Source organism: Talaromyces amestolkiae, assembly GCF_001896365.1.
Source record: "Talaromyces amestolkiae strain CIB chromosome Unknown scaffold16.1, whole genome shotgun sequence".
Classification (NCBI taxonomy): Eukaryota; Fungi; Ascomycota; class Eurotiomycetes; order Eurotiales; family Trichocomaceae; genus Talaromyces; species Talaromyces amestolkiae.
In genome coordinates this window covers 431,163-451,856 of record NW_024468052.1, presented here as the reverse complement: position 1 = coordinate 451,856, position 20,694 = coordinate 431,163, and the positions used below count along the sequence as shown (strand labels likewise).

The following is a 20,694-nucleotide window of genomic DNA, read 5'->3' as shown; positions in this document are numbered from 1 at the left end:
GGCTGATATCCCTTCATGCTAATGCGAATGAATTGGTTCCCTCTCACATAACCGATCCGGCTTCGATGCAGACCTGTAGACTGGTGCAAAGGATGGCAATTTGACACTTGCAGTCCATTATAGCCACCTCATTTTGGTTCTCTTCATCCTATGTTGATTTGTACGCTGGCCATGTGCACAGAATTTCATAGTAGATCTGGTCTCGAATCTTGGCAGGAAGCTCTAGAAGACGGAAAGGCTTTTCCATTCTGGCCAAGTTTTTCCACCAGCCAGATTATAAATTATGATAGTACTCACTTTGTCATGCACACGATAAAGTGTTTTAATTACTGTGATAGGTGTAAGCGGGGAGATGCACGGTCCATTTATACCTGTAAAGACCACGTGATTTTCGTATCAATAATTATCCATATAATTTACTAGACCTCACCCCTGAGATAGTTTTCCCAGGACTGTCATTTTGACAATTCGACTGTCGGTTCGACGACACGTTGAGGATGGCGGACGTGTCGTAATGCCCTCATCTAGAGTCCGACAGACCTCAAGCAGCGACAATCTCAGCACTGTTAGAACGTCCAAGAAATCAATGACCCAAATGATATTTAACAGCGGTAAGGAAAGCCGCTGGCCTTATTGAGAAACAGAGTGGCAAAGACGCAAATAAGAACATGCTCGAAAAAGATAGGCCCGTACTTGGAAAGTACCTAGCAAGAGGTCAATCAAGCGGACAGTCGGGAAAGTGACTCCAGATTCTGATATAATAAAAATGAAAAAGTGTGATTGCTAACCCGAATGCAGTCAACCACAGATGTAGGGTGGGTGGATATGTATATAACAATGTCATGAAGCTTTTGACAGCACCTTTCTCTCTTTTCGTAGAAACTGATAAGACTATTGTAGCGCAAACTTAATGTGGGGATAAGACATTGGAGCTTTCCGGCCCAGATACGGAGTCAAGGCCCTCCCGCACTTGGTCGCCCTGGTTCAACCCACGTCAAAGCGCTGAAAGATCAGCTCAGCTCCAGCGAAGAGAACAATAGCCAAGTCAGACAATTCAACAAACCATATACTTGGATGACTGCAACGCAAAAATAGTCGCCGCGCTTCGGAGATGGGAGCCTCGGAGTCCAAACTTGTCTTCAAGCAGGGCATCTTCCGCTTGTATGAAGACCAAAACATTCCCGCGGACGACCCTTTCTGGATAAAGGTGAGAAAATCATCTGTTGCTGATATGAATTCCTGCTGAAATAAACCAAACGTTCAGTTCTGGGAGTTACCTGAATCTACTGAAGATGTCTTTAGTCTATTCACTCCGACAGACATACGCCGTGCCCGCGATTCATCCTTACCCAACCTCGAAACGCTCCTGCTCGCTATCTGCTCACGTTTGATCGTCCTAAAGAATCATCCTTCATTCCCTGATCCAGAATTCGCTCCAGACACTCATGCTTTAAACTGCATTCGCATCCTGACGAGAGTCCTTCCGTTCATATATGAAGCAGATCATCTAGAGGCATGGGAGGAACAATTCTTCTGGGCACCTCGCAAAAAGAGAACTCGTCGGGCACAAGTCGCCGCCGAAGTACTGTTCGACGAAGGCCAGCCTGAGACTAACGATACACAACCCCAACCCAAAGCCGACGACCGCGAAGATGCCAAACCCTTAGCGGAGGAGCTGATCGATACGCTTACAGATCTTCTTTTCTATACGGGCTTTACCATCCCAAAACTTTCCACATCGGAAGGAAAAGTGTCGTATGCGATATGGCAAAGTGGAGTTGGATGCAATACGGCAATGATCTCGACCAAGGAACATGAGAATAATCGCATGGAGATATTGAGGCTTTTGCTCACGTTGACTGGCAAATCTATGTACATGTCTCCTAGTCAGTATCCTTCTATCCTGGGTTTACGACATGCGAGTCACTAAACCATATAGCCCTCCTTCCGGTCAAAGGTGTCAAGGCCATAACATACCTTGCCACATGCTCCGATAAGCAGATCGTTCTGACCCTCCTCTGTTCATTACTGAATACAGTAAGTTCTGCCAACAGACCCTGTGACAGCGTTGCTGACTGAAATTTAGACTATGAAATATAATCCGGCTATTTGGAGAGTTCCTTATGACCATGTCGTCTGGAAAGATCCAAAGCAAATACTGGTCATTTACTGTTTACAGCTACTACTAGTAATCCTTCTATATCCTATTCCAGAAGATGGACGTGGTGCACCTCCGAAGAACTATTATCGTCACTACTTTGGACGACTACATCGACCACAAGATTTTCAATTCCTCGTTGAGGGCATGACCAGAATTCTTAACCAGCCAGTGAGTGAGTTTCAAATAGTTTAGAGTCGCCTCCTAACGTATTCTAGATGCAAGTAACGAGTTCATACCTCCCCGGTAGTCAAAAATCCGTCAAATGGGCCCCTGAGATGCTTATGTTGTTCTGGGAAGCCCTGCAGTGCAACAAGCGATTCAGAGCTTTCATCATTGAATCGAACAGGTCCCACGACTTTGTCATTCTTTGCCTTTTTTATGCAACTGAGTACCGGAATGACCCATCAAAACAAGGAATGGTCAAGATGTGTATTTTCATTCTCCAGACTCTCAGCGTCGAAGAGAGCTTCGGAAAACGTTTGAATATGAAATTTGAAGCTCAAGATACCCTGCCGACAAGTATCCGTATCGCCGGGTTCCGCGGCACTTATGCTGATTATCTCATCATTGTAAGTACGCGACAGCATTTTGGCGAAATTCACTAACAGCCATAGTCGATACATACTTTGATGACCAGCAGTAAAGGAAAGCTAGATGCAGTATATCCCGCACTTATGGCTATTCTTAAGAATATCGGAGCGTACGTGGAACGTCTGTCATCAACCGCCTGCTCGAAGATTTTACAGCTCTTTGCATCCATGTCATCCCCCAGTTTTCTGCTCGCAAACGAGTCGAATAACTACCTCCTTTCGGCTTTGCTTGAGTTTATCAATGTGGTTTTGGAGCATCAGTTCACAAGTATGTAATTCATACCATGTCGTGCGAGCAATACGCTAACTGCCTCAGGAAATCCCTTTCTCGTCTATGGTATACTAAAAACAAGAAAAAAATTCGAAGCCCTGCGTACCTTTACGCTAGAGAGCGGACAGCAAGAAATAGAACGCCAGAACCAACTCAAGAAAGCAGCATCGTCAAATGATGGACTTACCGGTTCCGCGTCTCAGTCCATGGAAGATCTACGAAGGTCTAGTGGTGCACGATCTCCATTGACTCACATTCCCGAAGAGAACAGTCCGTTCGCTATTGGGGGTGACGATTCTGATGACGATGGCGATATACCGACGACTCCGTCGCAATCTTCTCCCTCTCTACGAACCTCACGTGCTCCCTCAATCTCGTCTTCTCTTGACGACAGCGTGCCGTTACAGGTCAGGGGCATGTCTGAAAAGGCTCGAGGAAAGATGCCGGCTGGACAAATGGGCTTTTCTCGACAGAACAGTTTGACCAGTCTAAGTAGTTATTCAGCTGCAATCCATTCTACGCCAGCGATGTTCACTCCAACAGCTGCATGGGTATGTTTGCTCTTTTCAAGAATTTGCTCAGTTACTAATCACTATATAGATTGAATCATGGGTTGTGGAACTCCCATTACATACAGTTCTCACCATCATCTCCTCAATACTACCTCACATACCCGACGCCGCTTTACAATCATCAACTAACCCTGAAGCAAGAACCCTGATTAACAACCTCCCCACCTTTGCCGAAGAGCCCAACATACGCGCTCTACTGACAGATCCATCGCCCATCAAAGTCCACTCATTTGAATGGTCCGCGCTCGCGTTGGGCTGGTACGAGTCTCTTCTATGGGGCTTCATCTTCTCCAGCGAAATGCTCGTCGGGTCTGCAAGCAATTCCACCCCAGGCTCAGTAGGCGTCTGGAATGGAACGGGTATAAAGCTCTTCAAAGTCCAGGAAACAGCAGCTCAGGGCCCGTCACTGCTGGCTCCAAAGGGCGCCGTTGATGCTGTGGGAAGCAACCTGGTTAACCGAATAGGTAATCTGAGGCTTCCGGGACGGAATAGCAATACGCAAGATAATCCGAATAGTGTTCGTTCGCCGACGACGCGGGAGATTTGAAGGCGGGTTGATCGATAATATAAACATGTGTATTCTTGCAGCTTAGCCTTGCTGGCGTTATATGATTAGATATATTCAGCCCAGAGTTTTATGCAATAGCGTTGTTTCGAACATGCAGGTTCGGTATATTTAACTGTTAAGTTGTGATACACGTCATTCCGGTGATTCGTGGACAGTGCATGTACCAAGTTGACATATCAGGTATACGTACAAGTCATATAATATCCAACATTTTACTACGTACATCTACATGGGTAAAGGGAAATAAATCAATTATAATGGAAGATATAGCTGAAGAAAAAATACATACAAACATAACATACAGCACGTGACCTCGAATCAAGCGGCCAATCACACGCCGGTCCAGCCTTAAAAGAAGGCACAACCTTGGAAGCAGCTACCAATCCATCCTCTCTACCTATTATATCTGAATTATATCAATGATGCACCGGTAGTGATGCTTAACGATAACAACAACAATGGCTACACAACCACGGCTGGAAGACCTCTTAGCTGAGGTCCTGCCCTCAGGCCTCCAGCTCAACGTCCGTCACGTCTCCACAACGCCTACACGCTGTGACGCTATCTTCTCCGCGCCGCCTGGCCAAGAGCCCGAGATTACCTTTTGCGAATCTCATTTTTATGTTGTCACGGTTAATAAGAATAGACAGGACGATGTTGTGGATGATGAGGTAGCGGTTTTGGGTGTGGAGGTTTATGTGTATACGACTGATCGGCTTACGACGTTGTTTGTGTCTAAGGCTGATTCGACGGGGTATGTGCATTTGACGACTGCATCTCAAGCAACGACAGCAGCAACGCCAAAGGTTTCGTTGTTGAGGTTATTGACGACCACTTTTATACGATTTTTGGCGCGTTCGTATCAAAGGCTGGGCGTGAGGTTAGTTCTGTCGCTGTTTGCGCGAGCGCAGAATCAGTATTTGTTTCCGGGAAGTGCGGATAATGAACGGAAACATGTTTTGGATGATCGAGGATTGATTAAATGGTGGTGCCGGGCTGCTGATCCGCTTCTTCGTGAACATGCTGCTGAATCTCGACAAACCAGCGAAGAAGATGGGAATGTGGAAAGTGTGAAAAGCTCGGCGACGGCATATCTACTCGTTCCCGGATGTGATCAGTACGAGACTCGCGCGTTCTTTCCGCCTACAGTGCGGTCAGATGAGAATCAGCATCATCCCCGATGGCGGGTGTCGTATCCCCTTAGCCAGATATGTAGTCACCCCGATGCGCCCCCACGATGTCTCGTCCCCAGGTTTCCGGACGATCCCAAGGCACGTTTTTTGGATGATTTGGATGATGAGTTACCTAGCTCTTCAAGCAGCGGTGGTGGTGATGGTTCTTCTGAAACGGACAAAAAGCCCGGTCATTGGCGGAGTGTCAGATCTTTGGAGATGTTTTGGGAGATGATGTCTTTTCGGCAGGAGTGTTCTGCGGGCAGACTTGTTGGGTTTTTGTGGTTGGTTATTAATCCGCCTGGGTTACGCAGCACGGACAAATTGGTGAGCCAGGGTGCTGCAGCACTGACTGTCGATACGAAAGAGAAGACACCCCCCGAGGAAGACGAACTTGCGCCAGCTACTACTTCGGCAGAAGCAAAATTCGACGACAGATCTTTACCCGGTTTACAACATGAAAAAATCCAACCACCTACAAGTGCATTGGACGCTGGTCGGAGTGCTTTCTACTGGCCTGAAATAGGCAGAGGAGAGATCATACTGAGCGAGGAAGACTACAAAATTGCAAACGATGTCCTGCTCGATCAAGACTTTGAGACTGAAGAGCTCGCCATCAAAGGCACCATGGCCTGGATTCGCAAAGTGGCATCAGTCGCGGATGTCCTCTGGTGGGGAGTCAAAGTTACAGGCAGGAAGAAAGTTACGGAAACAACCCAGCCAGCAGCACCGGCGCAGACGATCGATTCAGGGCTCATTGTTCGGAAACGGAAGAAGGAGGTTGAGCCCACACCGACGACAACCAGCGTTGAAGCTGAGCCGTCAGATAGAAACGGTACAGACAAACCCTTGGACACGTCCAAAGACGGAGGGGTCAATGTTCTCAATGCCAGTTTTGTCCGAAAGAAGAAAAAGACATAGCTGAAATTTACTTAAGAAAAAAAATGAAGTCAGAGCAGCGAAAAGAGTCGTATTCGTATCCGGATAGTAGTACGTATACCAGACGAGTCACGCCCTCATCTCCAGATAGTGGCTTGCATTAATTAGCACAGCTGAATCGCGAGCCAAGCATCGTAGTCATTAGCCAAGGCAGATCGCAGTCTTAATTCAATCTAAAGTCAGCTGAAGCGGAAGAAAGTGCAACAAGGAACCGAAGCATCCGAAATGAAAAGCGTTCCTCCGGTACGGTTCGGATCCACCCTAACCTTACTGTAAGAGTTGACCACAAATAGTACAACTTCTGTGCCTGAATTGAAACTCTCTTTCTCCTTTCTTTTATTCTGTTTAAATTCCCAAGCGAATGCTGCACGCGACAGTCTACTTGTACAAATGATCACTTTGTTGTTGTCGTGTCCCACGTCCCGCCGCTCATGATAGCAATTCCGCTGAGCTCCTCCGCTGTCTTCCAACGCGCAGCGGCCGGAAGTTCAACCATTGACACACGATGGCTACTTGAGAGTGTTGGATGGGTTGCTTTTGCCTGGTATCTGGTAGTTGTTTTTGTGTGCGCTTTGGGTTATTTGCAAATGTGAGTCCTGCTGATTAATCTACCTCCTACTCTATTTGTAAGGGAGTCTAACGAGTGAGTGATCAGATGGCGGCTCTATTCCAATGCACCCCCGAGATCAAAGTCTGCCAGTTCCTCTGACGCACCCCATGTCACCACCATCCGGCCCGTAAAAGGCATTGAACCATACCTTTACGAATGCCTCGCGTCGACGCTACGACAAGACTACCCACGCGACAGACTGACAACGTGTATTTGCGTCTCTACAAGAGCCGACCCGGCGTTTCCCATACTCGAGAAGTTAGTCGAGGATTTCTCAGGGCAGTGCGATGTGCGCATTTACGTTGAGGAAGAAGACCCACTTCTTCAGGAGGAAAGCACATATCCCATGGGCCCGAATCCGAAGATCCGCAACATGAGTCGCGCATATAGAGAGGCTAAGGGTGATATAATCTGGATTATAGATTGCAATGTATGGGTTGGAACGGGAGTTTGCGGTCGAATGGTCGATAAACTATGTGGTTATGGCGGCAAACGGTACAAATTCGTGCATCATCTCCCGATTGCAGTCAACGTCGACCCAGAGGATGCATTGACGGCGGAAACGAAACCTCTGCTCGCGGCGCATGGTAATGGTGTTCACAAAGTGGGTGCAGACAGAACGGACTCAGTACTCAAAGAAGGAGGCGGCCGTCTCGAGGAACTTTTCCTATCTTCGTCGCATGCGAAAATGTATACGGCCATCAACACCGTGTTGATCGCACCGTGTATCGTGGGGAAATCAAACATGTTTCGCAAATCGCACCTGAACGATCTCACCGAAAGTCCAGATACGGCACCCGTTCATGGACCAGCTCGCAACCCGGGTATTGATTGGGTTTCCGACCAACTATGTGAAGATCACATCATCGGCGACTGGTTATGGAGGAACAAAGTGCGTGAAGAGAAAGAATCGAGAAAGGCACTCGGAAAACATGGCATGGTCTTCGGAGATTATGCCTTCCAGCCTGTTGCGAACATGAGCGTCAAGGCTTATATTGCGCGACGAGTCCGTTGGTTGCGTGTACGTAAATATACAGTTCTAGCAGCGACGCTTGTCGAGCCGGGCACTGAATCAATCGTCTGCTCGTTATACGGCGCATTTGGCATGAGTACGGTAGTCGCCAAATACCTCGAAAGCCGCGGCTACACTGATCTAAGTGCCTACCTCCAAAAATGGCCTACTTTTTTCTTACTGTGGACCACAAGCATATTCATCTGGTGCATGATCGATTGGACATTATACCTCAAACTCCACTCCGGCGCCACGGTCGAAATAGACCAAAACACACCACCCTTTGCACGAGCCTTGAAAACATCATCCAAAAACAAAACCTCTCGCCGCCCCTTTCTGCAGTGGCTCSCGGCATGGACGGTTCGCGAATCCCTCGCGTTCCCCATCTGGTTCTGGGCTGTCTATGGCGGGKCGACGGTAACATGGCGCAATCGCTCTTTCCAAGTCTCGCTCTGGGACACGAAAGCGCGTGAAGTTAATCATTCTGTGCAGCAGCATGGTATCCTGCGGAATGTCAACGATTCGTCGTACTCGAATGGAGGTAGTACGACTCCCGGACGGAGTTCGTCATCGTCATCGTCGAGTTCCTCCGTAGCGGAGAGGAACAAGACTCGAAAAGATTGATTTATCATCGCTTGTTCATTTCGGGGTATAGATTTTGACTAAGGAGTATTGATAATGGTTCATGGGGTGAAAGGGTGAAGATCGACTTTTTTTGTATGTACATATATTATTTTCTTCATTCAAAAGACTTAACATTACATAGCATCAAATAGGATAGATATCGCATGGCGAATTCACTACATTGCCTCTTGTTATATACTTCTTATTCTATCTACCGGGTATCTTTTTTATCCTTTCGATTTCCTTTCTCATGCAGCATCTTCCATCTTCGTGTCCTCTTGTTTATTAACGGGCTCCTCAAATCCAGCACCCTTGTCACAACTCAACAACCATTCCACCACCAGCCGCGCCTTCGTCGGCGGTGGCGCCGGCTTGTCGCCATTTTGCTGTGCATTCAATTCAATCTCGATCTCCTCCTCCCCATTGTTATTTTCAGTATTCTCATTATCGTCCTCCTCGACTACCGCCCAATCCGCTCTCTCGGCCAAGAAAAGGGCATCGTGGCCCGCGTCATTCTTCAGGCTTAGGTCCGCGCCAGCTTCGACGAGCGCCTTGACGCAGTCGAGGTGCGTGTTCAGTGCGGCCCAGTGCAGGGGCGTGTTGCCTGTGTAATTGCGGTAGTTGATGAATGACGCAAAGTCTTCTGAGGTCAATGCGGCCGAGGGGTCTGTGAGGGTTTGCAGGAGGTAGCTCAAAAGTTCTAGAACCATTAGCATCTTTCCCTCCCAAATTAGAGGCTCGGGTCGTGGGAGGAGACGACGTACCAACATTCCCATTCGCAGCAGGCCAATGCAAAAGACACGCTCCAGTACCGCCTTCGCTCTCATCTTCAGTGTCCAGAGCAGATCTTATGATCGTCGAAGCAGACGTGTTGTGTTCCGTTGCAGTTTTAAGGATTTCGTCTTTCAACCCTTGAATGTCGCCGAGGCGCGCATTGTAGATGAGTTCGTCGATTGTTTCGAAGGAGAGGGCCACGGGGGCTGGGGGGTTGTTGGTGTATGATTTTGACATTTTGTTCTCTTCTCCTTCTTGATTGAGGCTTCTTCTTGGACCGGATATTTCGTAAAACTGTGACTGGGTCAGTCTGGATGTCTGATCAATGATGAAATCCTATCATCGACATATGTAGCTTTTTTTAAGCCGACAGCGGGGCGTGGATGTATATCAAAATGAGGGGAACAAAAATTGATATGGAACACAATGTCTCGTTGGTGAATTGGGCAGAATGAAACTGTGGCATCAAAGCATAAAATGGTACGCACTTTTTATTTCTCAAAGCAAGGAAGGCGTAGCTCTGTTCTCGAATGCACTATTGAAGATTGAAGGTGATCTTGAATGGAGAAAAAAAAGTTGCGATAAAAGCATGTGGCTATCGCGGGTATCTCCACGTGACCTCGAAAAATGTGGTGTTTATAGCAACATTTTTCAAACTTATGGTCCATGTACTTAGCTATAGAACAGATAAAGATTTTTAGCTGTGGTACAGGTAGTTTGATATATATAGACAAGTCAACAAGAGATAGCTCTTGTTGATAACTCCAATCCAATGCAGAACCAATTCCGGTCAAAACGCCCAAAATGATACAAAATAGTACAGCATGTTGAAAACATCAGTCGCCAATGGTATCACGTTCCAGCCAGAAGAATACAACTTCGCAATTGAGCCTAGCGCTTCAAGCTAAGAGACAAGCTCAATCCCTCAACCAAGCCCTCCGCTTCTCCTCCTTCCGCTCCCTCCTCTTCTCCCGAAAAGCCTTGACCTCAGCCTTGCTCAGCTTCTTCCCACTCCGCTCGGCCTTGAGACTCCTCCCATCATGACTGTTCGCGGCAGCATCAACGTCGAAATAAGCATTCATCTGCCGCCGCGATTTGTTCTCATCATTGAAATTTTCGGGCGTTAAGCTCGAGTCTTGCCATCGGCCGGTGAAGCGATTAAATGCACCCGTAGCAGCGTAGGATTGTAACTGGTCTGCTGTCGCAGTATGTGATTGTTGTGTGTCTGGCTCGGTTTTTTGCGCGTATGCAGCTGTAGGGTCGTAATCGCCGTGAATCGCGGGGTTATAACCTCCTTCATGGGCGACTGATCCGACCTCCGTTTGACTTGTCGGTATCGACAGTGCTGGAGCTGCTGCAGCTGCAGCTGCAGCATCTGGCACACGGGGATTCTCCCACTGCGATACCCCCGTGATCCGATTGTAGAAATAAAATGCTTGAGCGTTTGTGTCCCAGACGGGCTCCCATCCATCGTCGCCTTCTGTGTCTTGGCCTGGAGGTGCTTCGTCGGGGAGTGGCGGTACTTCTTCGTCTGGTAATGGTGGCGCACCTTCCTCTGCAGCTTTGTTCTCTTTCTCCTCTTTTTCTTCCCCTTCTTCGAGATCATCCTCACCTTTCTCTTCGCTCTCGTCTTCAGGACTGCTCTGCTGATTGCTGTCTACTCCAACGTTGTCCTCTTTTCGCTCCGTCCTCGATGACTCGGCACTCGCTGGCTCTACGTTCAATGCGCTCGTAGGAGGACTATTCGCCGTGGTCGCAACGACTGAGCGATCGTCTTCGCCCATTTTTCCTTGAGATTAGTAAACTTGCGATACCTTGGAAGCAGTGAAAAGAAAACTCTTAGTCTGGATTGAAGGCATTCGGCACGAAGAAATCACAAAATGGGTTGAGTCAGTGTGCCGTCCTCGCACGTATCTGCTCAGTTGTAGCTGAGTAGATAGTCACATGAAATGATGACAGAGTTGACAGTGACACTGAATGATCAAGAAGGAAGAGAAGAATCAAGAAGATGGTTGGTTTAGACCAAAAAGCGAGTGGAGATCGAGTCATCACGCTAACCAATTTGGGATGTCTGTATATTCGACGTCATCTGGTCTGAGCTACCTCCTAGATTTTCTATATCTCCTATATATTGCAAATCTGATGCTTTTTACTGCATCTAGAACTAGTACGACCGTTTCATCGGCGGCACTGTCGCACACTCCTCCTGATCCAGCGTCTTGAACACAACGTTCCGATATCCCACTCTAATCTCCTCTGCTTCCCTGCGCTGCCATGTCAATGTATGCTTCATATAATTATCATCATCTCTCTCGTTAAAATCTTCTCGCGCATGACTTCCACGACTCTCTTTCCGTTCCAGCGCCGCTTTGGCAGTTTGCGCCGCACACGTCAGCAGATTGCGCGTTTCAAGAGTCTCAATTAGATCCGAATTCCAAATCAATGACCGATCTTTGACACAAACATCATTCCGGAATGCGCGTTCGATATCTTGTACGGACTTGACACCTTCAGTCAATGATTTCTGGGTACGAAAGACGGCGACATCGGTTTGCATTGATTTTTGCAAGGATGTCCTCAGTTCCGCGGTGAGTCGGGTGCCGCTTGCTGTGCGTAATTTATCCAAATCGTCAAAGGAGGACATACCGATATCATCCGGAGCAGATGTATGTTTCATTCCCCGCTCGTTGTTGCTGGCGATGTGGTGTGCAGCTGCGCGACCAAACACAACCAGATCCAATAATGAGTTAGCGCCTAGTCTATTGGCTCCATGAACACTGACACAGGCAGCTTCGCCAATTGCATAAAGGCCCGGGACTGTATGCTCTGTATTCGATGAGCTGTCAACATCCAAAACTTGACCGTGATAGTTTGTCGGAATACCACCCATGCAATAATGCACCGTTGGAAGGACGGGAATGGGGTCTACAGTGATGTCGATACCTGAGAAGATCGACGCGGTCTCTGCAATACCTGGTAACTTTTCGAGGATGTGTTCTCGAGGGAGATGCGAGAGCTGAAGATAAATATGATCTTTCTCAGATCCAACACCGCGGCCTTCCCTGATTTCGATATTCATTGATCGCGATACCACGTCTCTGCTAGCCAAGTCTTTTGCCGTAGGTGCATAATTCTCCATGAACCGTTCGCCTTCCGAATTGAGTAGAAATCCGCCCTCTCCCCGTGCTCCTTCTGTTATTAGTACACCCGCGCCGTATATTCCGCTAGGATGAAACTGGATGAATTCCATGTCTTGCAGAGGGAGACCTGCTCTAGATACCATGGCACAACCATCGCCGGTACTGGTGTGAGCAGAAGTACATGAAAAGTAAGCTCTTCCGTAGCCGCCGGTAGCTGTTTGTATCAGTTTGGTCTAATTGAACATAAGCTTTATGTAGATCGGTAACAAACCTAGAATCGTGTTGTGGCTAAAGATCCTATGAAGCGTCCCAGTCTCCATGTCAATGGCAGTCACGCCGACACATTTACCGTCAGCCATCATCAAATCTAGCGCAAAGAATTCGACAAGGAAATTACAGTTGTGCTGTACGGATTAGCCACAAGATAACCACCTGCGTGTGAGAACATACCTTCAAAGACTGTCCATAGAGAGTATGAAGTAATGCATGACCGGTCCGGTCAGCAGCACAAGCAGTCCGGAACGCTTGTCCTCCCTTTCCATAATTCAGTGATTGACCTCCTAACGGTCTCTAGTACGACCGTCAATCTCAAGTCTCTCCTCAGTCAAGGTGAGTTTGCCAAACCTGATATATCTTGCCTTCAGCGGTTCGCGAGAATGGCATTCCATAAGCCTCGAGTTCTAGGATTGCGCGTGGCGCTTCTTTGCACATGTAATGCTATTGGCTTGTTTAGAGACTTGCAAAATGATGGGAGTATGTGGGCATACGATTGCATCCTGATCTCCCAGCCAGTCAGAACCTTTGACTGTATCGTACATGTGCCACCTCCAGTCGTCATCTTGCATGCTAAGCGCTGATAGTCAGTGCCGAGTTCGCGTCTGTGTTCATTGGAATACATACTTCCCGAGTGCTGCATTGATTCCACCTTGAGCGGCAACTGTATGAGACCGCGTGGGAAACTAGACATCAATTCGTTAGAACAGTGAGTGAAGAACAGAAAAGAACACTCACCAACTTAGTTAGACACGCAGTCTCAAGTCCGCTCTGAGCAAGGCCCAGGGCTGCTCGCAGACCTGCCCCTCCTGCCCCTACCACGAGGGCGCTGGCAGATCAGTAATTGATAAAGAACCAAGAAAGAAGCAAGGACATACTCGTATTGATGATCTATGACATTCGTTCTATTGATTAGTGCAGATTTGAAATAAGCGTAAGCTCGAACAGAACTCGATCCGAAATTTCGAGCATGTTGTTGTCCGTATTGATAACTAGATTCTTTGAGATTGGAATTTCGAAACACACGAAGACTGGACGGAGAAAAAGGACGCATGTCTACAAGCCAATCCTTTCATTGAGAATGCACAAACAATATCGTGACCAGGAACGAGTAACGACTCGCATTGTCGATATTGTAATGAAAAATATCATAGTCGGCTGTCCCAAACCGACATGCCGACCATTATACAAGATGGTCGGTGAATTACCCCAAGTTTCGATGTTCCCCGCACCATAAAGCCGGTGCTGAGATGCCAATTCGGCTTTGGCGGCGTGGAGCTAATCAGCCTATATTAAAACGAAATAGTCCATTGTTGTCGATGCGCTATTGATTCACCCCCATTGTCAGCTGGGCCAATGCCGAGTCATTTAATGGTCAGCGATAGACATTGTTCGTCCTGGAAAAGTTTATATTGGACTGTAGATCGAAGCAAGCACCGTCAAACGACAAATATATCGTGAGCGAGGTGAAATTAGCAATTTCAGACTACGAAAAATGAATACCACAAGCGTATACGTCCAGTGAAAAATTCAAAATCATTTGTCATTTTTCATCAAGTTCATTCCACTCGAAAATCGAGCTAGCACTAACCTGGTTAAGCATTACATATATTTTCTCAGGGGCTGGCCTGACGACAATCTTCTGATCTATCAAACAGCCCAAGCATATGTGTTTCTGGAAGGCAAAACCAAAAAATCACCATTTAAGAAGAGTCTTTTTTGTGCAAGAATACGCATATGTACAGTATTATATGCCGCAATACAGGTAGTGCCGATTCCATGCTTCGAGGCATTCCGGTATATACAACAATTTGTGCAAGGTGCAAAAGTACTCACGTCAACTGTGATGTCCCACTTGCCAACGCCTGGACATTGCTCATTTCATGCTGTGCCGACACAAATGAAACCAGCCTTGATAATACAGCAAACTCAAATTTCAACTTGACCGTATACAGCAACGTCTTCAACACAGTTTGGAGAATAAACTGATCCAAATATTCCAACACTAGCAGAGAAATGTCCATCACAACGATTCCTATATTCATGATGAGCAGTTGGTACATCATCAAGACCCTCTTCCGGCTCTGGTGCAGTGGATATAGATATGAAAGCCGAATCGCTTGAACGATGAAAATGGTCGAGATGATCACCTCTTGAACAAAAAATCCCGTGAGCTGGATTCTTTCCCAGATGTTGTAAACTTCTAGATAGATGGCTTTGCGCCCGAACACGGCCATATAGGAGAGGATGATTTGTGGGATTTGAAGTATGATGGCATCGACGATGATCATCCATAACACGAAGCGGAGCACTGTTGTATTGCGGACGAGCAGATTGAGGCGCGAGTAAAGAACCAACGATTGTCCCGTTACCATAATTGCCCACCCAAAAGTTGACAACGTTACTGAAAGCGCCAGGGGTGCCAGCGCAAAGTATTTGAGAAGCAAGCCCAAAGCCTGGGGGATCACCCCTACCACGGTCGAGACAAGGAGGCTCCAGAAATAGAGACCATGGTACCTCCGAAAGGTCAAAAAGATGAGTAGAGTGAGCTCAATTGCGCTGTATAGAGCGCAGCTGAGAAGCGCAATAATGGTGGCCCGCACCGTGAAGCTTGATCCGGTATACTCTCCTGTTATGCCCTGCACGGGGCCGGAGGGATCAGTCATCACCTGGGTAGAAGACCAGTTCTTGTGTACATTTTATACAGGTTTCCTCTGCCTCTTTCTTTTTTTCCCACACAATTCGAGAGTGTAAGGTAAAGTTTTTCATATATTGCTCACGTGCCTCCTTACCATGGGTCAATGTCCTTATTATGTAAGATAGCTTATGTAATGGATGTTGTGAATAGCTTCATCACCCTTCTTTTGTAAACTCAAGGTCCTTTCATGGTTGTCACATAGGTAGCCATAGATTGATCATAGGGTCGAGGAGGCCGTCCTACATATCCATCTCTGGATTACTTTGTTAATGAATATCTTAAGGAGGGAGCGATAAAGCCCTTCGGCGGGGGACGGCCAAGGCCTGTAAAGGGAAACTTTACTGAAGCTGTGCTACGACTCAGATCCCATCCCAACTTCAACTACTCTGATGGAGCCATTTGGGTATTACTTGGAGGATTTGAAGGATATGGACATGATACACTATCCAGCCCATGCCACAAGATGATTGACCGAGAAGAATCGTAACATACCGAACAATCTCTCTTCCTTTCCATAAGAGAAATCTTTCAAGCACCTGTTTCTTCCGGCTCTCTTCTGAGTATTGTTTGATTTTCCAGTAAAGTTGACGTCAAACTGGCCCGAAGGAAATTCCCTCACTACCCTCGACAGTACGTGCCTTGTTTTATTTTGTCACCAATGCTACAGTAGATACAAACAAGTATCAGCATACTTAAGAACATATCTGGGGATAATCTGATAACCAACTTTACGGAGCTAGTCGTAATCACAGCGAGTTACGAACTTGGTAATTTAATCGGAAGAAAATCATTGATAATAAATCGGGACTCACAGCATCATCACTTAATGAATAATGCAACGGTGCTGAACGCTATCATCAACTCGATTCCTACGTACAGTATTCTACTATTCCTCGTTCCTACAATGAGGGTCGATCATTCCCTGCCGAAAACACCAAAGCTGCTTACGTTTTCAGGCATAGCTAACAATAAGCTAACAATAACCTCGCATACCTTTTCTGATAAATCTCACACCGATTGAGGAAACTTGACCAAAGCACCGAACTGATTATCACAAATTCCTGGTGCTTCATTCGTTAATTTCAATGCTTAATTCTCGCGGACGATGTGCTGCTTCCTGACTGGTTGTATCCCGCCATCCCTCGTGCAGTCCTTGCATATACAATTCTACAATATGAGCCGCCCTACAAGGCATTCCAGGATGCTTGGCACGCCACGTACATCACAGGCTTGAGGAAAATACAGGCGTGACCTTGGCTATCTATCTAGTAGGGTCAGCGAAGGCTAAGCAGGAGACGAAGGTTTACTAGGATGCATGGACTCCGTTCCATGTCTTCTCGCTTAGCCCTAGGAATTCCACTTATTGAGTTGTAGGAGACTTTTGTAGCGCTTAAGTCTATCCCTTTACTAAATCAAGTTTGATAGCGGATCGAGTTTCTACTACAGCAGGAGATCTCCCGGGTCTAGTACTATGCCTGCAAACTGCAATAATGCTACCGTCAAGAGTTATGCCTATCCACGTATGGGTCAACAAGGTACAAACTATTCCCACGAGATGGGGCAAAGTCAAAAGACTTACCACTTAGTACCTTGAACACACCTGAACAAGGAAGATCCTTAGGTCTCGATCTTGCAGTAACCAGTTTCTGCGGCGTTAGAGATGGGGAAGATCGCAGTCATGAATGAGAAATCCACACGCGATAGCGCAGAATTGAAATTAGCATACCTCATCTGCGGCATATGAGTGGTGTTCCTGAATCTAAAGGCTCGTGCAGATGCTTCTCCCTGGGTGGTTGGAGGGTTATCCATTCCATAATTTACCTGGATCCCATTCCAGGGCCTATCACAGCGCCCAAGCACACAACAATTCACTGAAGTTCCTATGAATGTTGCATTCCACGATATTTTCCAAAACAGTTTGCTTTGTTCACCCATACACAATAGCCTTTTGGTCGAAAACAATTCAAGCCCGAAGCCTCTCCACCTTCGTCTATATAAGGGTGTTGAATCAACGACCTTCAACAGTCTTTTCTTCTCATCATCACAATCACACTCTCTCAAGCATTCACTTCTTTGCCGAGCAGTCTTCCAGACAAGCACTCTTTACTTTTACCAACTTTTCGAAGAACATTCGTTCGTTTCAAACAACAAAAATCAAAATGCAGTTCACCACCGCTCTTCTTGCTCTCGCTGCTACCGCAGTCGCTCTCCCCAACGTTGGCCCTGCTCCTGGCAAGGGTTCCCAGGTTGGCGGACAGCAGGCTTTCTGGCCTGTTAGCGACGACGTTACCGTCGAGGAAGCTAAGGCTGCCTGTGGTAATGACAACCAAATTGCTTGCTGCGATGATACCACCTTCACCGGCGACCAGGTCGAGGTTGTGTCCGGCCCTCTAGCTGGTGCCCTCTCCGACCTTCTCGGAGGCAAGAACGGTGCCAAGGGTCTCGGTCTCTTCGACAAGTGCTCCAAGCTCAACCTCGATCGTAAGTTCTTCCTGCTTCAGTGCCGATTCCAGTCTAACACATACAGTCATCATCGGTATCTCCGATCTCATCAACAGCCAGTGCAAGCAGAACATTGCTTGCTGCCAGGGCAACTCTGCCGACTCCTCTGGCGACCTCATCGGACTCAACGTTCCTTGCATCGCTCTTGGTTCTCTTTTGTAAAGGGCTCTATGTACAACTACCTGTTCTCTTTTCTATCTCTGTCAATTACCATTCTATCTAGCTGATTGTCAAGTATCGTGCATTGCTGGAGGAAAAGGGATGGTGAGAATTTCGGACTGATACATTTTCAAAGGGGTTCTCCTTTTACTTATACTTTTGTTTCTATCACTTGTCTTTTTGTTTTCCTCTCCTGCTAGGTGAAGGATGGTATAAATGTAATAAAAGATTGTCTCGGCATAATTCATTAATCTAGAATGTTTGACTTTCGTATCTTCTTGGTAGTAAAATCCAATCGTTCTCGTATCACCCTAGTACTAAATGGATAACTTGCTTTCTGGGCACAATTTAGCTTTAGTAAACAATACATATTTTCGCAGCAAATTAGCCTATGGATCCAAAGTGTTCTTGCACAAGACACCATCGCAGTACCTAGGCAGAACATTGAGTCACCAAACCCTTTCTGTCAAAACATCACTACATATACGTCTATATTCCTCACCAAGCTTAAGCAATTGAAGGCACTGAATCAATAGTGTACCTATATAATCTGACATGAGTCAGCAGCAAACGTAGAGACTCCAAGTTCCCACTATATTCATCACCGTAAATGTTTGCGGAACTATCAATCTACGTCTATAAGCTACTGGATGGCTTCAATATGTGTATTTCTGTTGGATATTAAGTTTTCAGTTGTTATACTGATGGTTGCTGTGATATGACAATCAACCGTCTGGTTCAATGATCAAAGTGATTCATATTGAGTATTTACATGCATCGTTGTGTGTTGCTCGGATATATACATATATATACATGCCATACGTGCATCTATGTTTTTGGCCAACCTCCGACATCACTACAGCTTATAGGCAATGCACACGGTATAATGAAGTACTATAGTAATCATGTATGTTTCTTTTTATCTAGTACGATAGCCACTTCCTTTAGGGCTAAATCGAGAGCAAAAACACTGCTGGCGAAGACACTGCCTGATCCGGTTAGTCTCACAGTAAACCCTTATCGATAAGGAGGATCACATGTCAGCGTCTGAAATGTGAAATCAGTCAGGTACGGCCGTATCAGACCTGCTTGGATCATGAAATATACACTTACCTGGTAGAATAATCACCAGAGACTACCTAGCAATCGCACAAAAGTTAAGCCGACAAGGTACGTAGGCGTTGGAGATCCCCGAAGTCTCTCCACAGTTCACTAATCAAACCTCGGCTTCCCCACGCCGACAGCCGCCCGCGGTCCGGCAACATTGAACATACCACGCTTTCCACTGCAAGACGTCTACTTTATTTCTTCGCTTCTATTTTCAACGTTTGTGACCTGTGGTTGCCTTTTACAAACTTACACACTTACATACACATCCAGTTAGCATAGTGTTAGGGACACGATGCCTTTCAACACGGCGCTTACCCGGAAACTGGGAATTGCAGGTAAGGCGCGTCTTACCGATGAAAGTACGAAATACTGATGGGCTCTTCACAGTCCCCGTTGTCCAGGGTGGAATGCAATGGGTCGGATACGCCGAGCTCGCAGCTGCAGTTAGTAACGCTGGCGGTCTGGGAATTGTACGTTTGACATCCTCCTCTTGCACCGACAACGACTAACCTACTTGATACAGCTAACAGCCCTCACCCAACCAACCCCGGAAGACCTGCGCAAAGAAATCCGCAGAACCCGCAAACTGACCTCCAAACCCTTCGGCGTAAACATAACCCTCCTCCCCGCTTTGGTTCCCCCCGACTACGCCGCCTACGCGCGCGTCGTGATCGAAGAAGGCGTCAAGATCGTCGAAACAGCCGGCAACAGTCCCGGTCCCGTAATCGAACAACTCAAGAAAGCCGGAACAATCATCCTACACAAATGCACAACCATCCGACACGCCAAGGCCGCCGAAAAGCTTGGTGTAGATTTCCTGTCCATTGACGGCTTCGAGTGTGCGGGTCATGTGGGCGAGCACGACATTACGAATTTCATCCTGCTGAGTCGTGCGCGTCAACAGCTCAAGATTCCGTTCATCGCTTCCGGCGGGTTTGCAGATGGTCAAGGTCTGGCTGCCGCTCTATCTCTGGGCGCGGAAGGTATCAATATGGGCACGCGGTTCATGTGTACCGTCGAGGCGCCGATTCACAATAATATCAAAGAAGCGATCGTGAAAGCGCAGGAAACCGATACGGCGCTCGTGTTGCGTCGATGGAAGAATACGACGAGACTGTTCAAGAACAAAGTATCTCTGGAAGCGATCAAGATTGAGAAGGAGTCCACGACCGGCGAGTTTGCCGAGGTTGCGCCATTTGTGAGTGGGCAGCGCGGTAGGCAGGTTTTTATTAATGGTGATCCGGACTTTGGTGTATGTCTTACTTTCCCTCTTGCTTTAGTGATGCGTTTGCTGATTGGATATAGGTATGGACGGCGGGACAAGTCATCGGTCTGATCCACGATATTCCGACATGTCAAGTACTACTTGCGCGTATTGAGAAGGAGGCTGCCGAGTCCCTGAAGCGGACTCAGGCTTTCTATACTGGAGATTCTCTGCAGAGCAAGTTGTAGATGGTGTATGACAGCTGGTGCATGACAGCTGGTGCGTTTCATTTGTTGATGTAAAGAGAGCATTGAA

General features: G+C 47.1%; 8 protein-coding genes across 8 annotated transcripts; 5 read left to right on the top strand and 3 right to left on the bottom strand.

The window, feature by feature from the left end:
* Positions 1-1,111: 1,111 nt before the first annotated feature.
* On the top strand, positions 1,112-4,141 carry BHQ10_007688 (uncharacterized protein; the record flags this gene model as incomplete). The annotated part of the gene is made up of 8 exons (XM_040880410.1): positions 1,112-1,207; positions 1,265-1,886; positions 1,940-2,037; positions 2,087-2,329; positions 2,377-2,730; positions 2,776-3,019; positions 3,068-3,573; positions 3,623-4,141. The coding sequence occupies 8 exons, from the start codon at positions 1,112-1,114 to the stop codon at positions 4,139-4,141; spliced, it is 2,682 nt and encodes an 893-aa protein (XP_040736191.1).
* Positions 4,142-4,620: 479 nt separating this feature from the next.
* Positions 4,621-6,255, top strand: BHQ10_007687 (uncharacterized protein; the record flags this gene model as incomplete). Its single annotated transcript, XM_040880409.1, has 1 exon — positions 4,621-6,255. The coding sequence occupies one exon, from the start codon at positions 4,621-4,623 to the stop codon at positions 6,253-6,255; it is 1,635 nt and encodes a 544-aa protein (XP_040736190.1).
* Positions 6,256-6,704: 449 nt separating this feature from the next.
* On the top strand, positions 6,705-8,519 carry BHQ10_007686 (uncharacterized protein; the record flags this gene model as incomplete). Its single annotated transcript, XM_040880408.1, has 2 exons — positions 6,705-6,862; positions 6,929-8,519. 2 exons carry the CDS (start codon positions 6,705-6,707, stop codon positions 8,517-8,519), a joined length of 1,749 nt encoding a protein of 582 aa, XP_040736189.1.
* A 248-nt stretch (positions 8,520-8,767) lies between these two features.
* BHQ10_007685 (uncharacterized protein) lies at positions 8,768-9,530 on the bottom strand (the record flags this gene model as incomplete). Its single annotated transcript, XM_040880407.1, has 2 exons — positions 8,768-9,219; positions 9,284-9,530. 2 exons carry the CDS (start codon positions 9,528-9,530, stop codon positions 8,768-8,770), a joined length of 699 nt encoding a protein of 232 aa, XP_040736188.1.
* Positions 9,531-10,210: 680 nt separating this feature from the next.
* Positions 10,211-11,077, bottom strand: BHQ10_007684 (uncharacterized protein; the record flags this gene model as incomplete). The annotated part of the gene is made up of 1 exon (XM_040880406.1): positions 10,211-11,077. The coding sequence occupies one exon, from the start codon at positions 11,075-11,077 to the stop codon at positions 10,211-10,213; it is 867 nt and encodes a 288-aa protein (XP_040736187.1).
* A 380-nt stretch (positions 11,078-11,457) lies between these two features.
* On the bottom strand, positions 11,458-15,372 carry BHQ10_007683 (uncharacterized protein; the record flags this gene model as incomplete). The annotated part of the gene is made up of 8 exons (XM_040880405.1): positions 11,458-12,647; positions 12,705-12,837; positions 12,884-13,003; positions 13,058-13,150; positions 13,201-13,279; positions 13,334-13,392; positions 13,445-13,535; positions 14,543-15,372. The coding sequence occupies 8 exons, from the start codon at positions 15,370-15,372 to the stop codon at positions 11,458-11,460; spliced, it is 2,595 nt and encodes an 864-aa protein (XP_040736186.1).
* Positions 15,373-17,563: 2,191 nt separating this feature from the next.
* BHQ10_007682 (uncharacterized protein) lies at positions 17,564-18,068 on the top strand (the record flags this gene model as incomplete). The annotated part of the gene is made up of 2 exons (XM_040880404.1): positions 17,564-17,885; positions 17,932-18,068. The coding sequence occupies 2 exons, from the start codon at positions 17,564-17,566 to the stop codon at positions 18,066-18,068; spliced, it is 459 nt and encodes a 152-aa protein (XP_040736185.1).
* A 1,399-nt stretch (positions 18,069-19,467) lies between these two features.
* On the top strand, positions 19,468-20,627 carry BHQ10_007681 (uncharacterized protein; the record flags this gene model as incomplete). The annotated part of the gene is made up of 4 exons (XM_040880403.1): positions 19,468-19,510; positions 19,563-19,645; positions 19,699-20,427; positions 20,481-20,627. 4 exons carry the CDS (start codon positions 19,468-19,470, stop codon positions 20,625-20,627), a joined length of 1,002 nt encoding a protein of 333 aa, XP_040736184.1.
* Between the last annotated feature and the right edge of the window lie 67 nt (positions 20,628-20,694).